Here is a 20,518-nt window from a genome sequence, read left to right as displayed (position 1 = left end):
GTTTACAGAAACTATTAAACATTCAACATTCATGTACTACCAACTCTCCCTCTCATCTTTCCTTAGTTTAGGGAATAGGAGCTTAAACTTTAAATAAACAGGGAATAAGAAAGTATTCAATGAATTTTTTTTAAAAAACTAACATGACACTATTACAAATCTCCATGTCTGGTTTTGTGATAAAAATCTCACCCCACTGCCCTTCCCAGCTTTTGTCTTATTATTGACTCCCATCTCATCAAAGTTTCACTCTATCAGCATTCAAATAGGAAATTTGGACTAGAAAAATAAACATGAATTCAGTTGTTCTCTACCCTGTATCACCAACCTTGAGAATTATATCTCCTTCATGTAGGTTGCCATCTTTATTTGCCAGACCAGTTCTGGTCATTTCCTTTATGAAAATCTGACTCCCAAGCCGGAGACCATACTCTAGAAGACAAACACATAAACATACACATATTTCATCAACTTGTTCAGAACACTTAGTCTGGTTCTTAGGTCAATTTTTAAATATTTATGAAAAATTAATTTTGCACATAGGACATTCTGTCAGACAACCAGCCTGGACTCATCAAAAAAGTCATTGACATAAAAAACAAAAGAGGCAGAAGGACTGTTCTAGATTGAAAGAGACATAAAAGCCAAATGCAACGCATGAACCTTCACTAGGTCCTGGATCCAGTATGGGACAGAGGTGGGAGGGGGGATACGTTATTTTAGAGCAACTTCAAAATGAACCACACTACAATATATTAAAAGGGATATTAATGTTAATTTTCTAAAGAACCCACAATGGCATTTTGGTTATATGGGAGAATGTTCTTATGCCCGGGAGATACCTGCTGAAATATTTAGGGCTAAAGGGGGTCACCCTTGCAGTTTACTTTCAAGTGGTTCCAAAAAACCACTGAGAGATAGAAGAGGTGTGGAAGAGGAAGAGAGAAGGAAGAAAGGGGAGAAAAGAAGGGGAAAGAAAACAAATGTGGCAAAATGTTGACAAATGGAAAAACTAGGTGAAGGCTATATGAGTATCTGCTCTAAAATTAACACTTTTCAAAATGGGGCCCAAAGAAACCAACTCAGTACATCTCAATAAAGATGTTCTGCTGACAGTGCAGTTGCCTACAGAAAGGAAAGTGGTATACCCTTCATGTGTAATGACTTAGCTGTGTGGGTTTGGCAGTGAAGAAATTTCAGTGTGTGAAGAAAACAGGTCAGTAAGCCAAGCCAAGCAATAAAGTATTGAAGTAAAACCTGTGTACTCAGGGTGTTTGTGAACTTTGGATTGCTCTGAAAAGAAAAAACACTGTATTTACTAAATATGCACAGTGAAAAGTATTTTAAATACTATTCAGACTCTTCTGATTTTACTTATTAGACTTATGAAAATACCTAATTTAAGGATAAATTTTTGCTGTTTTAGGAACCACAACCCAGCAGGTTTTAAAAAGAGGCACCTTCAAATTTATTGTTATTGTTCTGGACTCAAAATCTTACAATTTCAAAACAAAGTAACTTCCTACCATTTAAAAAAGTTATGAAGTAGATTTAAAGTTTTTTTTCAAGTATAATTAACATACAGTGTTCTATTAGTTTCAGGTGTACAATATAATGATTCAGTAATTTTATACATTACTCAGTGCCCAACATGGTAAGTGATCTCCTTCACCTATCTCAGCCATCCCCCCCCGCCCCCACTTCCCCTCTGGCAACTACCGGTTTGTCCCCTAAAATAAATTTTAAGTGCTTTACAGTGAGTTAGCATCAGATCTTACGACAACAATTGGAAAAGTTGAGGTCCATCTCCACCCCTTTAGGAAGGTGATGAGAAAGAATAAGGGTAAGCAGCATCTTCTTTCATGGATGACAGTTCCTTGTTGGTTAAACAGCCTCACAGCCCAGCACAGAAGGCTATGACAGCTTGAGTGATGACTTGTTTCTCATGTGTCAATTCTTCTATCCTCTTAAAAACTGCAGTCTTACTGTACAGTTGCAAATAGGTTGTTATTGGTGTATTATGGGCATCTCTTAAATGGAGAAAAAAATGAGTTGACCAGCTTCTAAGACACGTGCCAGCAAAGCTATCTGGTGCCCAGGAAATGCAACGGGGCAATTCAAATGGATATTTTTATTAGTCAAATATAGGTCTTTCCTACTGTTAGATTTCTTTGAAGATTAGTTTTTATGCAACTCTTGCCAGTGACAGCCAAATTATTGTGTAATCCTAACAAACAGCAAAATTATCTTTTAAAAATTGGAACTTTTTTCCCCCCAATGAATTCCAAGTTTAAGTAACAAAATGGCCTAGGAGGAATAAAATGCTGTCTCAACAAAGGGACATAGCCCCTTCTATCCTTGATAGTATTACTAAGACCAGGCATGACTTAGGCGTCTCTTACAGACAAGATCTTTTCAAGATTCATTAGTGAGTCTTGAAATCAATGTAGTAAGTTATGAACAGTATTTTAAAATGTAATGGAACCTCTCAGAATGCATCACACAGAATAAGTACTGTTCCATGAAAGGTTTGTTCAAGTTTTTTGATATGAAGATGCATCCGTGATTGTTTGCAAGATGTGGTTCTTTCTGCCGTGGAAGGGAAGGAGGAGGGAAAGGAAAGGGAAAGAGGCAAAGAAGAGAAAGAGAAGGAAAAGTCTGAAAAGCACTACCTTGGGTAACTCAAGAACCTGGAGTACCAGTCCTATAGAAGGTGTATCAGGCCTCTCTGAGGGAGGTCTCATGCCAGGTCATCTTTCTCAAAATTTCTCCAGTCCATCTTCTAATCTGGGAGCAGGATGGTTTTTACTCTATAATTCTTGTAGGTTGATAAATTAATATATCATTATCAGTGGTTGTAAAGATTCTGTAGAATCCTTAAACCTCCTAAGATGCGCATTCCTTAGAGATAGGAAAGTCTCGACTCACTCCTCTGTTTTCTGGGACTGGACTCTGCATAGCACATTACTCACATCCTTGTGTTATTCTTTAGGTATTTCGATGGGCACCTAGTTCTAGACTCAACTTTGTGCTCCACTAGAAGTAAAAACAAAACAAACCCTCTCATCAGACAGGCTATGTGAAATGTCAGCTCCCAACCTAAAGGGCAAGAAGTTAACTTTGCATTCTTGGGTGCTCTTCATTGTTCTTCCTCTTGGAAGGAGAAGTAAAGAACAAACAGAGATAAAAGATATATGACAAGTAATTTAAAAAGTCAGAACCAAGAACCAATGCAGGGAACATCTCCGCACTGGCTCTAAAGCCTTGTTCATCCACCTACTTGTTTCTGATCATCTCCCTATTTCCAGGAGATGCAATTTGTGTTCTGGCTCACCACTTCCTGGCTTCAAGATGTGGGCAAGTCGCTTCCCTTCTTGAAGTTTCCAATCCTCGCCTAACTAAGGGACTGCTGGCTTCTCTAACTGCCACGTGGGGCTTTAGTGAATTTTGGATGAGCTGAACCATGTGCAAGTGCTCCAAGGAATGCAGTGTGGGACAGGCAGGCTGGACCAGGGCCCTCCTCATCTGTGGGCACACCAAAACTTCTCTGCACCACGATGCTCCCCACTGGGCAACAGGAGTGAAGTCTCCTACCTACCACACAGGGCTCTGGTGAAGATTAAGAGTTATTTATTCAGCGCAGGCCTGGCACAGAGCAAACGCTCAAGATCAGCTAGAGTCTGATTTACTCTCATGGTTTCACCACTCAAGCTGCACCAGGCTCACCAGGAGAGCTTGTTAACACACAGACTCTGTGGTCTCTCTCCGTGTTTCAACTCGGAGGGGCTGGGCTGGGGCCTGAGAATCTGCATTTACTGCGAGTGTCCAGGTGGTGCATAGGCTGCTTTGAGAACCCCTGGCCTAGGAGTTTAAAGCCACATTTCTGCAGCCTGGCTCTGCCATTGGTGACACAGCTTTGTGCAAGTTAATGAACTTTTCTGTGCCTCAGTCTCCTTGTCTACATAACGCAGATATAAGTAACTCCCACATGCGGTGGTTACGAGGAAGAAATGAGCCAGCTGGCACAAAGCATCTGGGTCAGTGCTTGGCACACAGTAAGTGCCACGTAAGAGTTAGCTGTTGTAATAGTGCTCTTCTTCAGCAAGCATGCCTACCTTCATTTGCTTTGCTTTTCACCAGAAGAACCCCAATGGGCCTGTCCGAGTCCGGCCGCCCCCTCAGCTCAGGGCTGGGGCTGCAGGAGTGCAAGTGCTCACGGCTGCGGCTCCGGGACGCTGCGTATCGGGCATCGGGCTGGGCCCTGCGGCCGTACTCCTCCTCCGGGCTGTAGGCTCGGTCGTAAGCTCGGTCGTAGGCCCGGTCTGTGCTCCGGCCGCGGCTGCGCTCCCGGGCCCTCCCGTAGTCGTCGTGGTCCAAACCCCGCTCCAGGCTGCGGCCGCGGCTGCGCTCTCGGCCCCGCCCATAGTCGTCGTGGTCCAAACCCCGCTCCAGGCTGCGGCCGCGACTGCGCTCGCGCTCGGGACTCCGTGCCCTCTCGTGGGGCCGCCCCCTCTCCGGACTGTCCTCCCAGCTGCGGCTGCGCGCACCGTGGCTGCTGCGCCGGCTCCTCTCGCTGTACCCGCTGCGGGCACTTCTGCCGTCGAACTCGTCCATCACGTCAAAAGCGCGGTCATCCTCACCGACAGACGGGCTGCCCTGGGGTGGGGCCAGCTGGACCTTCCGGGGCCTCTTGACCACCTGTCATTCAAGCAAACGCAGGGGGGATGCAGGACAAGCACAGTTACAGAGAATGCAGGGTTAAGAGCCCAGCCCTGCTTCTCCTTTCAGTAAAACTCTGTCCCCGCCAACTCACTAAGCCTTGAGTATAATAAGACCATGAGTATAACTCTGAACACAGGGCCTCTAAAATCTGCTTCTACTCAGTGTTCTGAACAGTATCAAGGGACTTTAAATCACTAAGTTATGAAAATGAAAATCCAGAAATTGAAACATTCTGGATACAACTGCCTAATTCATTCAAAAGTCAGTGTCAGTAATGGAGCGGGAGGGGACAGTGTAGTGAGAGGGCAGAGAGAAAGAAGGACCCTTCTAGATTAAAAGGCATTGAAGAGATTAATGACCAAATGCAATGCCTGAGCCCTGACTGGAATGCTGGATGGAGAAGAAAAGTCTACTGAAAACTTCTTGGGATATGGACTGGGTATTAGATGATACTTTAAAGTCATTAATTTCCTCATAGTGTTATAGTTATGTAAAACAATGTCCTTATTTAGGAGATGTATGCTGAAGTAAGTAGGATTGACATTGTCGTATCTGCAGCTTTCCTTCAAATGGTTTACTGAAAATACGTGTTTATATACATAAGAACATCAAGTGGAGGGGCGCCTGGGTGGCTCAGGCGGTTAAGCATTGGACTTCAATTCAGGTCATGAAGTTTGAGCCCCATGTCAGGCTGTCCGGTGTCAACACAGAGCCTGCTTCAGGTCCTGTGTCCCCTTCTCTTTGTCACTCCCCAACTTGCGCTCTCAAAATAAACTTAAAAGGAAAAGAGAGAGAGAAAGAAAAATCAAGTGGGGCACGTGGGTGACTCAGTCAGTTAAGCGTCCAGTTCTTGATTTCAGCGCAGGTCATGATCCCATGGTTGTGGGCCTGAAGCCTGCTTGGGATTCTGTCTCTCTGCCCCTCCCCCACTCACACGCGGGTGCCCCCACTCTCAAAATAAATAAATAAACATTTTAAAAAAGAAAAACTCAAGTGAAGATGGCAGAATATTAACAGTGTAAAAGAGGGGTGCCTGGGTGGCTCAGTGTTTAAGCAGTTAAGCGTCTGACTCTTGATTTCAACTCAGGTCATGATCTCACGGTTTGTGAGATCCAGCCCCTCTCCTGGCTCTGCGCTGAGAGCAGCTCTGTGACAGGCAGAGCCCGACTGGGATTCTCCCCGTCCCTCCCCTGCTCACATCTGTGTGCACACTCTCTCTCTCTCAGAATAAACATTAAGAAAAAAAAACAAAACTGTAGAAGATATAGAAGTGTTCATTACACTAATCTTAGAACTTTTCTTTTTGCTTAAAAATTTCATAATATGAAGTTGGGAAAAAAATTAAATACCACATACCCAGTACATCTCCCTAGCACTGTCCTTAAACACACCATATTCCACTTCTGGCTTCGTGTGTCCACTTGCCTCGCTCGAGTAGGCACTCCCTGAAGCACAGCCCTGCTCCAGGCTCAGGTGGCATCTTCATAGCTGCTGCTCACCCAGCGTTTGCTGATGAATGACTGAGCAAATGAATGAATGCTACAGACCGCCAGTATCTCCTAAGAAACTGTAGTTTATTAAGATACAGCAGATCTAGGGGCGCCTGGGTGGCTCAGTCAGTTGAGTGTCTGGCTTCAGCTCAGGTCATGATCTCACGGCTCGTGAGTTCGAGCCCCGCATCGGGCTCTGTGCTGACAGCTCAGAGCCTGGAGCCTGCTTCGAATTCTGTGTCTCCCTCTCTCTCTGCTCCTCCCCCGCTCATGCTCTGTCTCTCTCTCTCTCCTTCAAAAATAAATAAAAACACTAAAAAAAAAAAAAAATTAAAAAAAGATATAACAGATCTTGTGTGGGCCTTTACAAAAGGGTTTTTGAGCAGAAATTTATTTTCCAAATTAATACTGTTTTACAAGTGTTCTCAATCTAGGGAATTCTCTTAGGATTGTCCAGCCTGGTTCCTAAGGCAAACTCCCTCAGATACCAGAGTCATTGGAAGTTAGCAGCATGAGGAAAAGGCAGGGAGAGACTACTTACATATTTACATCATCCGTAACATCACCCCACAGCAGGGGCAACAAGAAGTAGCAGCCCCTAAATTCTGTCAAGTGTTTAAAAGCAAGTGGTAATTTTCTTCTGATCATACAAAACAAGATGCTACGGAGACAAAGCTAAAAGCAAACCCAGAGCTTACAATGGCGGCAATCTTCCCACTTTTTCTCAGCTGCTGAACAGCAAATGAATGGAGCACATCCTCCATGGGGGTGCCATTAACCATGACCACCCTGTCATTTTCTCTGCAAACAAAAAATAAAAAGAAGACGTGAAAAACTCCCATCTATTCACTGTAAATCGTTTATTTGGGAACACATAAAAGCAACAAATTGACCCAAAATGCTTACTAAAAGGCTCAGTGTCTGACGACTCCTGAGGCCGAATCGGTCAACTCAATCTGAACTCTTCCCAGGAAGGAACACACAAGCCGCTCAGCCCACTTTTGACATTGTCTATGGGAGGCCAGTGGGGGACCAATACCAAAGGGTCCCTCCGGGAGGCACTAGGCAGTGGCAAGGTCTAGGCACAAAAGGAACTTCTGCATTAGGCCCTCCCTGCCCGCGGTGCATGGTGGACTTCAGGAAGTCTAAAGATAGCCCCCAGAGCAGGTTTATATCCACCTGTGTTTTTATGGAGGGGAGGAGGTCAGGAGTTTGCCTGAGGTTATTAAGGAAATATTGAGGTCATTAGAACCCTCTTACTTACCTCATCCCCAAAATCACTTTTTAAATCCTACACTGCTCTCTGTATGAAAGACTACTTAGATACGAATATACAGACTTGATATGCCAATAAATCCTAAACTTTTGAGCTCTCTGGCCAAGACAGTCATATAATTAATTTTAGATTCTGACCTAAGAAACTGTCCTGAGGGAACTTAGATAGGTTTCTTTTAAAAATGGCATGATCTCTTCAGAACAGAAGGCTGGCATTTGGAAAACCTGTGTTTTCATGTAGTAAGTTTTCCCAGTTTCCACATCCCTCTTATAAGTCAGAGCATCATTGGGGTGCCTGGGTACGTCAGTCAGTAAAGTGGCTGACTCTTGATTTCGGCTCAGGTCACGATCTCAAAGTCGTGAGATCGAGCCCCATATTGGGCTCTATGCTAAGCGTGGAGCCTGCTTAAGATTCTCTCTTTCTCTCTCTCTCTCTCTCTCTCTCTCCCCCCCCCCCCCGGCCTCTCTCCCCCCCCCACCCCTCCCTTGCTTGTGTGTGCACTCTCTCAAAAAACAAAACAAAACAAAAAAAACACAAATCAGATCATCATTAAGCCAAAGTATCCTCATTAAATCCTTAATGAATAGAAGGTAAAATAAGTATAAAGTGTTGGTTGGGTTGCTAGGGGCCGGGAGGAGAGCATGCTGATTTTGTACTCCACATTCAGAAATGATTCCTAAGCCTAGGAATGATAGTTGTGATAGTTATTACTCTTTTCCTGTAGAAATGACTGCTCTCCTTCCTCTGAAGATTTAGGGATTGTTAAAGCATGATATGTTATGGTCTCAATTCTTGTATATATATATATATATATATATATATATATATATATATATATATATATGCAAGTTTGGTTTTTTTGTTTTGTTTTGTTTTGTTTTTTTAAGTGCATACCCTGTCTAGGAGCAACCAGTGGGGCGGGCAGGGGCTGGGGTGCAAGGACACTCACTGAAGCAGCCCATCAGCGGGCCCCCCGGGGAGCACATCAGAAATGACGATTGATGTTTCTCCATTTTCAAAGTGGGGATTGTCTCTGCCTCCGGACACTGCTATTCCAAATCCTCTTTTGGAATCCTGTTCATTGGAGTTAAGAGAAAAATTAAAATAATAAAAATCCTTCTGTAAGTGGCTTTTGGGATTTATTACAAGCACTCAGTAAAATAAAGGTCAAACCAATAACCAGAGACAGCTCAAGAGCAGAGGGCTCACAGACACAAATGACAAAATAAGGCACCATCGTGATTAGCTGACAAGTTTATAAAGGGAAATCCTTATCTAAAAGGAACAGTCTTGTGAAAGCTGGAAAAGACTGATAAAACAGCCTGGAGTTATCACTAGGGGCTGCCATGGGAAATAACATCTTCTGTCCAAATAGGGATATGCTATTCAAATCAGCAATCATACCTGTTCTCATATCCTGGCCTGAGTTTCAGTCACAACTGAATCTGTGCTGAAAACCCTATTTTTAAAGTATGACTTTAACTTCCAAGTTAGGTGAACTGGTGGTTTCATTTTAATAGGGTGAAAAAAGAAGTAAATGGATTTTAAAGAGAAGATATGAAGATAAGCAGTTTTAAGATGTTATGAGAGAGCAAAACATTAAACTCCTGTGTACATATAAGACAGAAAATACAGACTAATTACATTCACAATTGGTCTAGAAATGTAAAACAGTGAACCTGGATAATACATAAATAACCCTTTCATTTCAGTGTTTAAAAAAGCTACGCTCCCAAAGTTTCATGCAGATGATGTGGGCATGTGACTATAACTGTAAATCAGGGTCTGATTACGTAAAAATGTACTCCAAGAATACAAGAAAGTCTTCCCCCATTTTCCTACATAGGACCCACTATGCCAACTGGTGACAATGACCAACACAAAACAGGCTAGGTGATTGTCCCATGATTACATGGCCTTGGACTGGGCAGCACCATCACCTAGTAGTTGGTTTATGCAGAGGTAGCTCCGTCCTCTATACCAGACTTAAAATGTCTCTCATCGTTGCCACTTTGAGGCCCACGACTCAAGGGGTATGTGAAATGCTGGTGGAAGGGCGCAGAGAAGAGTCAGAAGATGACCAGAGTTGAGAAGTAAGACCCAAGGGGAGAAAGCACTCATCCAAAGAAACCATGTCATGTTACTTAACTCCGGAAGTTTCAGCTCCTAAGCACTGACGTGGGTGTTTTTCAACCAGGACTAATTCATTTATTCAGGAACTAACTTTTCACTAAAGTCAGGATTTGAAAAATTCACAGTTCTAAGGGTTAAAGGAAAACTCTCCCTCTGAGGAACATACAACTCCTCTAGGAACTTACAATCCAGAGCCTGGAGGGATTCAGAGCAGGACTAAGACCAGCAGAGCCCACAAAAGTCACAGAGATGCTGACCAGGGCAGCTGATGGAATAAGACCCCAGGACCACGAGTGCTTCTCAGGTCAGCCCAGCCGCACACAAATCACTTACAGACTGTTGGTGGCTGTGCTGGTTTCAAGTGGGGCTAACACCTATCATGCCCACCTCGAATCTGCTGTCAGGAGAGTAAAAGGGACTAGAACTAACACTTATGAAGCAATCATTATGTGCTGGACTCCATGTACTAGAGGCTATCTGCATTACCTCATTTAATCAAGAGGAGCAATCCCATGAAACAACCGTAAAAATTAAGCCGTAAAAATTAAGTGAAATACCTTTCTATCTGGTTTACGTTGGCTTTCAGTCCCATGGGGAAGGAGGGCAGGATTTTTAAAAATCTGATTAACTCGGCGCCTCCTGATATAATCATGAGTTGGACAGGGGCACCTGGGTGACTCAGTCGGTTAATCGTCCAGCTCTTGGTTTCGGCTCAGGTCATGGTCTCGCAGCTTCGTGGGTTCCAGCTCTGTATCGGGCTCTGTACTGGCAGCATGGAGCCTGCTTGGGATTCTCTCTCTCCCCCTCTCTCTGCCCTTCCCCCTCTCATGCTGTCTCAGTCTCTCTCAAAATAAATAAACTTAAAAAAAAAAAACTCCTTTAATCATGAGTGGGATAAGAAATATAACCCATGTCTTCTGTCAAACCAATGTTTCAAAATTTAGTTTGAACTTAATACGTCATAATAAAAAAGATAGAAGTTGTAGAAGCTACCTCAACATCCTTAAATAGTAGAGGTTATTTCCATTTCTTCCCTCCTTTTCTCTTTCTTCATAACCTGTTCTGTCTGGCTATAGGTGAATACACTAAATAACCTCTATAATTTTCTATTACACGGGCCTTAACCAAAAAATATAATAGCGTGCAAATCTTTGATAATGCAGTAATTACTGCCAGCTACAATGCATCATCCACCTTAAGGGGGGAAACACTGTGGCCGAAAGTGAATAGGATCCATGACCCGTGAGCTCGAGAATATGACTGTAGCACATATGAACTGTGCAGCACTCACCTTTTGTAGGGTCACAGTGTACTGTTCCCATATCAGTTCTTCCATGCCTGGGGCCTGTTTTCAAAGAGCAAAACCAATTTGTTTAAACCACAAACATTTCAATGCTAGAAATAAAGCTGTAATTCAAGATGTCTTTATATAAAGTCCAGCTTACACATTCTACACACTAAAAGGAGTTGATATTTTTTAGGAACATTATGTTACCTATCTTCAAACACTCCTTTAATCAAATGGTAGTCTTAACAAATGAAAAGTAATGAAATACATAGTAAGAGATAGACCCTAAAAAATTGAAATATTAAGTGTTGAACTTTTTTATTACCACTACTCCAAAGCAGTCATTATAAAATCCCTTAAAAAGAAATCTAGAGTTTTAAACAGATACTTACTTCTTTTTTTTAAGTCACTCTCCCCTCCTCCTATCAAAGATGACCTCTTAGGCAAATCTTATGTCTAAAGGAATCCCTGGCCTTGTCAGAGAGTGCCTTTTCTCCATGGGTACTGCTGAGTGTAAAAGATGAAAATGCCTGCATAAATAGATGGGGGGTTCCTTTCTGACAGTATTCCAAAATAAATGTCCAGAAAAGCCTGAAAATAGTCGTTATCAGTTTAAAAATACTAATAATAAATCCATTAAATGCAGGCTGCCTTTGAGGAGAAATCCTTAAAGGCTAGAAATGCCAAGAAAGCTCAAAGCCAGAGAGATAAACCAGTATCGAAGCGGGCATTCCAACAGAAGGCTGGGAAGAGAGATAAGCTGTAGGACCCAAACAGGGGGGAGATTAGATGGAAGTGGATGTAGTAGGGGAAAAACTCCATCGGGCAGATGGAGATGGCAGGGGCATGTTCCTTGGCTCTGAGTAGAGCGGAAATAACTAAAACTATCTCCCTGGAGAATTCCTACCAACAGACCTGTACTCACACAGGTTTGAGACTAAAATTCTTATTACAGATAGTACCACATCTCCTCAAAACCTGCTAAAAGTGGTTAGGCAAGGGAGCACCACCCTGGGACACAGAGGCAAATGCAATTTCTCTCCAAGGAACATACTAAACACAGGTTTCAGAGAATCCCCCAGATGAGTATCTGAGGAACAGAAGTTGACAATTTGAACGCACACACACAAAGCGGGTCACCATGAGTGAGAGTTAAAACAGGAAACTGCAGGACCAAAGACTATAAATGCTGGGAATATCAATCACAGACTCAAAGGTGGATATAACATGTATGTTTATCATAAGAAATTAAAAGGGGAAATTGGAAATGTAATGAAAGGACAAGGGAACATCAAAAATGACCAAGGAAATCTGAAAAAAGGCAAACAAAAATTTTAGAAATAAAAATATATAATTGAGATAAACAGTGGAGTGAGCCACATACTGTACACACCTGAAAAGAGTAATTAATTGGAAGACAGATGTGAAGAAATTATCCAGAACACAGTAATAAGCATTTAAAAAGTGAGACATCCTGAAAGAAAAGTTAAGACCAAGGAAGTCTTATTTACAATGTATCTGGTTAGATTTCCTGAACAAGATGCTGAAAGGGTACAGGAGAGATGCAGTACTCAACGAGATAATGACTCTTCCAGAATTAAAGATTTTTCAGGTTCAGGAAGCCCAATACATCAAAAGCAGAGTAAATGGGGGGGGGGGGAGTGGTAGAGATGGGGAAAAAACACTTTTAAATACATGGTAATTTCAAGGCAGAAAAAAATACATAAAGACTTGAGAACAGTCTAGACCTGAGAGATTACCTACAAAAGAACAATCCGAGTAACAGCTGACTTCTAAACGGCAATGATGGAAGCCCAAAATTAACAGAATATTTTTAACAATACATGTTGATTTAGAGGGTATAAAAGACATTTTTTGAAAACATAAAAACTGGGACAGATTAGTACCCTAGACCAGCAATAAAACAATTTCCAAAGGATATTTGAGAAAGAAGGAAAATAATCCCAGAAGGAAGACCCAAAACACAAGAAGGAACATGAGTAAGCCTGAGCTGTATGCAACTACAATAATAATGTATAACCTGTTAGACTTAATACAAATAAGACAAAGCCAAAGTATAAACAACACACATGTAAATCCAGAAGACTTGAACATAATTAGATTACTCTAAATGTTTTATTCAAGAGCAGAGTTAAACTGCTGATTAATTTTAAACTTCACTGAGTCAAATCTACATGTTAAATTTTCTGGGGTAACCACGATAGGAATACTGACAGTACATAACTTCCAACATAGCAGAGGTAAAAATAAAACAAACAACAAAACAAGTCAATCCAAAACAAGGCAAAGGAGGCAAAAGGGGAAACTTAGAAAAAAAAAAAACAAAAACAGCACAAATGTAAAATGCAAACTAGAATATAGAAAGAATATAGAAGAGTAATCACAATCACACAAGAAGGTCCAGGGAGGCCTGGGTGGCTCAGTCGCTTAAGCGTCCAACTCTTGGTTTCAGCTTAGGTCATGATCTCACAGTTCATAAATTGAAGCCCCGCGTCGGGCTCTGAGCTGACAGCATGGAGCCTGCTTTGGATTCTCTCTCTCTCTCTCTCTCTCTCTCTCTCTCTCTGCCCTTCCCCTGCTTGCTTTCTCTCTCAAAATAAATAAAGTTTAAAAAAATTTTTAAAAAACAAGAAGGTCCATCAAGCTCTATGTCTTTTAATAAGAGACTATCTAAAACCTAAGGACACAAAGAAATACGTAAATAAAAGGCCTTACTGTATTTATATACAAACTAAAATAATTTTAAGAAAACTAGTTGTTTTACATTAAAATTTTTTCAAATCAAATTTGCCATTCCTGCACTGATACTAATATGAGAGAGAGTAAAGAACTGAAAAATGTCTAGATGATGTGCTTCCTTTTTCCCCAGTTAACAAACTCTCTTGACTGGGGAGAAAAACACAGCTTAACATAAAAGGCAAGTCTATCAACCGATCTACTGGAGCAGATCATCTGTTCCCTTTGGCAGAGGGGCTTAGGAAAAGGCAATTTTGTTTGTACAGAAGGTAAAGCAGCCTACTCTTGAGTAGCTCTAACTGATTAGTCAAATTGAGAGGAAGTCCTAATCCTTTAGCTCACCCTCCCACTATGTACTCACTTTTAAAAGGACATTTCCATGGCTAATACCATCTGGCTCAAAGAGATCAGAGTTATTAGATTAAAAACTAGAATAAAAAAACCACCTCTAGAGTTAAAAAGAAAATACAAATGGTCCTGGAACAGGCAAGAACTAGGATGCATGCTACCAGCACACCTACGACCAGGTGCTATGGTGGCAGGACAGGGGTCTGGGGAGGGATGGGTATCAGCATCCAAAATGGGGTTGTGTTTAGGTTAAATGAAGGCACAACACATTGAAACAGGTATACATTAAAAAAGACCATACGTCTTTTTGACAAAGACTTTTGGCATGGTGACAAAAGTTTGTTCACCATGACCACTGTTTTTTCTTTTTAATTAAAATATTTTATTTACTTTTGAGAGAGAGACAGAGTATGAGTAGGGGAGGGACAGAAAGAGGGAGACAGAATCTGAAGCAGGCTCTAGGCTCCGAGCTGTCAGCATAGAGCCTGATGTGGGGCTTGAACTCATGAGCAGTGAGATCATGACCTGAGCCAAAGTGGGACACTTAACCAACTGAGCCACCCAGGCGCCCCAACCACTGTTTATCAATTGAAAGAAAATGGAAGTGGATTTTCAGGTAAGATTTTTATATCTCACTCACTCCATTTCGTCCCTTTTCTCCTAGAACAGCAGTGGGTGCACAGAGTAGGCACTCAAAAAGGTTTTCTTTTCAATGAACCAAGAAGTGGGTACACTGTCTATTTATCACTTGTTAATGTGGTTAAAGCACTGATTTCTACTACTTAAAAGTTTTCTTAAAGGAAATTTTCTGTTACAGTCAGTGGCCCTCTGCCTCTTCGACAGCACCCTTGAGGTGGTCAGGTTGGGAACTTGAGTGCCGATAAGGTCTAGTGTGCTAGGTGGGCTTTATCACCACCATTCCTCTCTGGAATGTTGCAGTCTGTGTTTAAAACAGCATTTACAACGTGTGCCAGTATAATGCAAGTTTTCCAAGATTTTAATAAAGTTTTCTATTTTAAAAAAAGTTCTTAAAAGGAAATAGTAAGCAGAAACCTGGTTGATTAGAATTATCTCGATCCTCTCTTTCCATTTCCACAGAACACCTCCTAACGCCCTGATACCTTCAGGTTTCAATGTGGCCTTAACCAATCACCTACCAACTAGAAATGACTTTACTAGCATGCATGCTCCCCAAGTTCATCTTCTTACACTTGACTCTACCTCAAAGCTGGCAAATTTCAACAGGGTGAATTAACCTGGAAGTTGTGGTAAAATAAATACAGATGCCAATTCCTCTTTCAATATAGCTATATCCCTACACATTAGGAGAAAACATCACTGTTGGTGGGAATGCAAACTGGTGTAGCTGCTCTGGAGAACAGTATGGAGGTTCCTCAAGAAACTAAAAATATAACTACCCTACAATCCAGCAGTTGCACTATTAGGTATTTACCCAAAGGATATAAAAATACAGATTTGAAGGGGGTACATGTGCCCCAAACTTTATAGCACCCATTATCAACAATAGCCAAACTATGGAGAGAGCCCAAATGTCCATCAGCTGATGAATGGATAGAGATGTGGTGTGTGTGTGTGTGTGTGTGTGTGTGTGTGTGTGTGTGTGTAATGGAATATTACTCAGCCTTCAAAAATAATGAAATCTTGCCACTTGCAAGGATACGGATGGAGCTAGAATGTATTATGCTAAGTGAAGTAAGTCAATCAGAGAAAGACAAATACTATATGATTTCACTCAAATGTAGAATTTAAGAAACAAAACAGATGAACATATGGGAAGGGGGTGGGGAGAAGAAGAGAAGGAAACAAACCACAGGAAGACTCTTAATGATAGAGAACACCTATGGGTTGATGGAGGGAGGTGGGTGGGAGAGAGGCTAGATGATGGGGACTAAGGAGGGCATTTGTTGGGATGAGCACTGGGTGTTGTATGCAAGTGATGAATCACTGAATTCTTCTGAAGCCAATAGTGCACTGTATGTTAACCAACTAAAATTTAAATGAAAAAAAAAAAAAGAAGAAACATCACACAAGACCTTCTCCAGAATACTCTTCTAAAAATCATCAGGATTGCAACTGTGTGGATGGAACTAGAGGGTATTATGCTAAGCGAAATTAGAGAAAGACAAATATCATATGACTTCATTCATAGGAGGACTTTAAGGTACAAAACAGATGAACGTTAAGGGAAGGGAAGCAAAAATGATGTAAAAACAGGGAGAGGGACAAAACATAAGAGACTCTTAAATATGGAGAACAAAGGGTTACTGGAGGGGTTGTGGGAGGGGGGATGGGCTAAATGGGTAAGGGACATTAAGGAATCTACTCCTGAAATCATTGTTGCACCATGTGCTAACTGACCTGGGTAAATTATAAAAAATAAATAAATTATAGAAAGTAAAAAAAATTTTAAATAAAAACCATCAGGAAATAACTAACCAATACCATAACAATCACCCCTAGGAATGGGCATTGCTCTGGGGTGGGAGGGAGCACAAATGTCCAAAAATGGAGTTGATATTTGGGTTAAATGAATCAACACAATGAAATGCATAGGCATTGAAAATAATTACTTAACTGCCATCAATTTTTTAAAAGTTTCTTTATCATGATTACTACATTTTCAATTAAAGAGAAGAACAACTAATTGGCTTTATATTTTCAGGTCCATCCGCTCTTGGTGGGAAGGGTGGGAATATAAATTGGTATAAACCTTTCAGGGGGAAGGAGTGCCTGGGTGGCTCAGTCGGTTGAGCGTCCAACTTCAGCTCAGGTCATGATCTCATGGCTTGTGAGTTCAAGTCCCGCATGGGGCTCTGGGCTGACAGCTGGGAGCCTGGAGTCTGCTTCCAATTCTGTGTGTCTCTCTCTCTCTGCCCCTCCCCGGCTCAAGCTTGCTCGCGCGCTCTCTCTCTCTCTCTCTCTCAAAAATAAATAATGTTATGGGGTGCCTGGGTGGCTCAGTCGTTTAAGCGTCCGGCTTTGGCTCAGGTCATGATCTCATGGTTTGTGAGTTCGAGTCCTGCGTAGGGCTCTGTGCTGACAGCCTGGAGCTCGGAGCCTGGAGCCTGCTTCAGATTCTGTGTCTCCCTCTCTCTTTACCCCTCCCCCTGCTCACACTCTGTGTCTGTCTCTCAACAATAAACAAACGTTAAAAAAATTTTAATAAACAAACATTAAAAAAATTAAAAATAAAAAACCTTTCAGGGGGCATATTACAATAAGTATCAAAATGTAAAATCTAATTACCCCTTGATCATTCAGTTCCACTTCTAGCAATTTATTTTACAGGATTATCTGCACAAGTACACTAAGGTAAACATATAAGTTTTTTTATAGCTGAGTGTAATTTTTAATAGGTAATTAAAATGTCCAACAATAGGAGATTGGTTACATATATAGATCATATTCAAATGTCTATAGGGAGAAATCCATATACAAAACATCACTGTTTCCATTCTTATTGTCATAAATATATGTATTTATATAACCATACATGGAAGAGATGGGAAGAATAAATACCAAAAAATGTTAAAATTTCCCCAGGAGCTGTGGTATGGAAGAGAATATTTTTATATGAGTACATTACTTATAGAATACATTTTTTATTTTAAAAATAAAAAAAAACAAGTTCTCTTGTAAAAGTTTTGGATTTAGGGGTGCCTGGGTGGCTCAGTCAGTTAAGTGGCCAACTTCAGCTCAGGTCACGATCTCACCGCTCCTGGGCTCAAGCCCTGTTCAGGCTCTTTGCTGACAGCTCAGAGCCTGGAGCCTGCTTCCAATTCTGTGTCTTCTTCTCTGTCTACCCCCTTCCAGCTCATGCTCTGCCTCTTTCTCTCAGAAATAAATAAATGTTAAAAAAAAAAAACAAAACTAAAATTGAATAAAAAATAAAGGTTTTGGATTTAAAAATTTTTATCATTTAGCCAAATAAGTGAGTTGCCACAAAACTTTATTTTTAAAATATTGCCCAAGGTAGAATGAACCTGGCTTTTGAAATTCACTATTCCATAATGAGATTATACTATCTAATCTACCCCTGTGCTGCCCACAGGGGTAATTTAAATTAGATTTATCAGAAAGAAAATTAAACCCCTATTCCTACCACTGCCACCCCAACAGGACTGAATTAAATTCTTAAAACTTATTTTAAACGTTTATTTTTGAGAGAGAGAGAGAGACAGAGACAAAGTGCAAGCAGGGGAAGGGCAGAGAGAGAGGAGACACTGAATCCGAAGCAGGCTCCAGGCTCTGAGCTATCAGCACAGAGCCCGACGTGGGCCTCAGGCCCACGGACCATGAAATCATGACCTGAGCTGAAATCGAATGCTTAACCGGCTGAGCCACCCAGGCGCCCCAGGACTGACTGAAATTTTTAATCAATCAGACCTTGCCGCGTGCCCAAAGATCTCACCAACTTGTATGAACTGATCAGATTGTAAGTGGCTTCTTTACCTAGGATTGGTAATGCGTTGGGACATAAACTATTAACTATTTAAACATAGTATTTAAAAGAACATATGTTGTTACACCAAGTGATGAATTTAAAATCTTATTTTTTAAGGACGAGGAACCTGAAGTAAAAATACATTTCAATATTTATTTTGAAAGCTATTAAAATATACCATAACTGTGTATTTAGTCCACAGAACTGGGACTTTTTATGAAGGTCTCAGAGAAGCCCCTTCATTCATTCACTCCCTCATTTATTCATTCGTTCAAAGACATTTATTAAGTACCCACTATGTGCCAAGCCTGTGATTTGTGGCACTCGGGATACACTGGTGAATAAAAACCACCAGAGCCCGTGGAGTGTTTACAACAGGTGTGCCCAAAAAGAAAATCACTGAGTGTTTTCCCGCCTCATCTCTATAAACACCTTTTGGGAAACAGAGAGCACCCCTCACAGTCACACGGTCCTCAGAGTATCCTCTCCTGGTACATCCCCCAGGGGACAGGCTGCCAGCTTACAGCAGCTTAGTTGAGGGCTTCAGCTCATTCATTTCAAACTGGGCCACTCGGCTCGGGCCCCACCCAACCTGTGCCGGGCTGTGTACAGATCCCAGAATTGCTGTCAGTATTCAGCCGTTGCTTAGTCTTGAGGAGCTTTACCTACGTGGATCAGAGCCAAAGATACACGTATTCCATGATGCAGTGATTTCTCTCCTGGGCAGAGGCCCAAGAGGAATGTATGAATATGTGACAAGGACACAGACAAAGAGTATTCACAGCAACATTCTCAAAAGCCAAAACCTGGAAACAACCCAAATTAATATCAAGAGCAGAATGGACAAGTAAATCATAATATATTATTAAAATGCGATATTCTACAGTAGTGAAAACAAACTAGAGCCACACAGATGCAACTCAAATAAAACACTGAGTGAAAAACATCTAGAAGAATGTGCAGAGCCTGATATCACTTTGATATAGTTCAGAAAGCAGTGTTTCACAACAACGTGAATATATTCAATACTATGGCACTGTGCACTTAAGAATGGTTAAGATGCTCAGTTTTATGTTCTGCGGGTTTGTTTTTTTTTTTTTTACCACAATAAAGAAAAAGCAAAACTAATTTTTTCCTTAGGGATGCATATGCACGTGTGTGGTAAAACTATGAAGAAAAAAAAAAAAAAAAGAAAAGCAAGGGAATGAAAACCACAAACTACAGGATGAAATGAGCCAGGGATGAGGCACAGTGAGAAAGGACTTTCTGTCCATCTCCATGAGGCTCCATGGATGTGCATGATGGGCTCCTGGGTATGTGTTTTACTACCAGGCTTTATGATTTAGATCTGTAATTCCTGCACCTGCACCACATGCTTCACAAGTTCAGAAACAGGGGGGCAGGAACGCCTGGGTGGCTCAGTTGGTTAAGCATCCAACTTCGGCTCAGGTCATGATCTCACAGTTTATGAGTTCAAGCCCCACATCAGGCTCTCTGCTGTCAGGACAGAGCCCGCTTCTGTCTTCCTCTATCTCTGCCCCTCCCCTGCTCGTGCCAATCTCCCTCAAAAATAAATAAACATTTAAAAAAATAAAATAAAAAATAGGGTAGGTGCATATGAGTGAACATCAAGGTGTACCCAATTCCTGGACAGGGACCTTATACCAAATATTTTTTAAGCCCAGACTTTGCAAAGTGAAAGAGCAGAAGAAAATGTGATCACTTCCACCGGAGGCGGGAAAGACAGGGTGGTGGCAATAATTTGAGAGGTGTATGGAAGGAAGGTGAGGGAGAGATCAGCTAGCTCTGGGGGAGCAGTGGGGTACAGGGCTCCCATGTCTATCTACCCCAAGTCAACACCCCACATTGTTCAAACTTAGCCCATAATTATGGGAGCTGTCTGATAAAAACCCCAAGCCATAAAAGTAAACATTCATACATGCTACAGTAGTACTTGCCATTCAAAACTCTGAGAGGAAGAAAAGAACATGTCAAAAACTGTTTCCTGTAACTGAAGAACCTAGATATAAGAATAAAGA

The 20,518-nt window shown here is 41.5% G+C and overlaps 1 protein-coding gene across 4 annotated transcripts in view; it reads right to left on the bottom strand.

Annotated features, from left to right (window-relative positions):
* The window catches only part of TJP2 (tight junction protein 2), a 78,480-nt gene that overhangs the window by 28,971 nt on the left and 28,991 nt on the right, over positions 1-20,518 (bottom strand). For 3 of the 4 annotated variants that reach the window (XM_047101795.1, XM_047101802.1, XM_047101809.1), the window contains exons 2-6: positions 10,913-10,966; positions 8,438-8,562; positions 6,911-7,013; positions 4,116-4,698; positions 329-432 (exon numbers count right to left, since the gene is read on the bottom strand). In XM_047101795.1, coding sequence (XP_046957751.1) covers positions 329-432; positions 4,116-4,698; positions 6,911-7,013; positions 8,438-8,562; positions 10,913-10,966 — 969 coding nt within the window. Of the gene's footprint in view, positions 1-328; positions 433-4,115; positions 4,699-6,910; positions 7,014-8,437; positions 8,563-10,912; positions 10,967-11,301; positions 11,436-20,518 lie in introns of those variants that run through there. The other variant, XM_047101818.1, reaches the window with a different exon arrangement.

This window comes from Lynx rufus, unplaced genomic scaffold, assembly GCF_022079265.1.
Source record: "Lynx rufus isolate CCGP_SWC_20201006 ecotype Redwood Valley unplaced genomic scaffold, mLynRuf1.p SCAF_10, whole genome shotgun sequence".
NCBI classification, from domain to species: Eukaryota; Metazoa; Chordata; class Mammalia; order Carnivora; family Felidae; genus Lynx; species Lynx rufus.
Note: the sequence above shows the minus strand (reverse complement) of the source record. Positions and strands in the feature narration are given on the sequence as shown.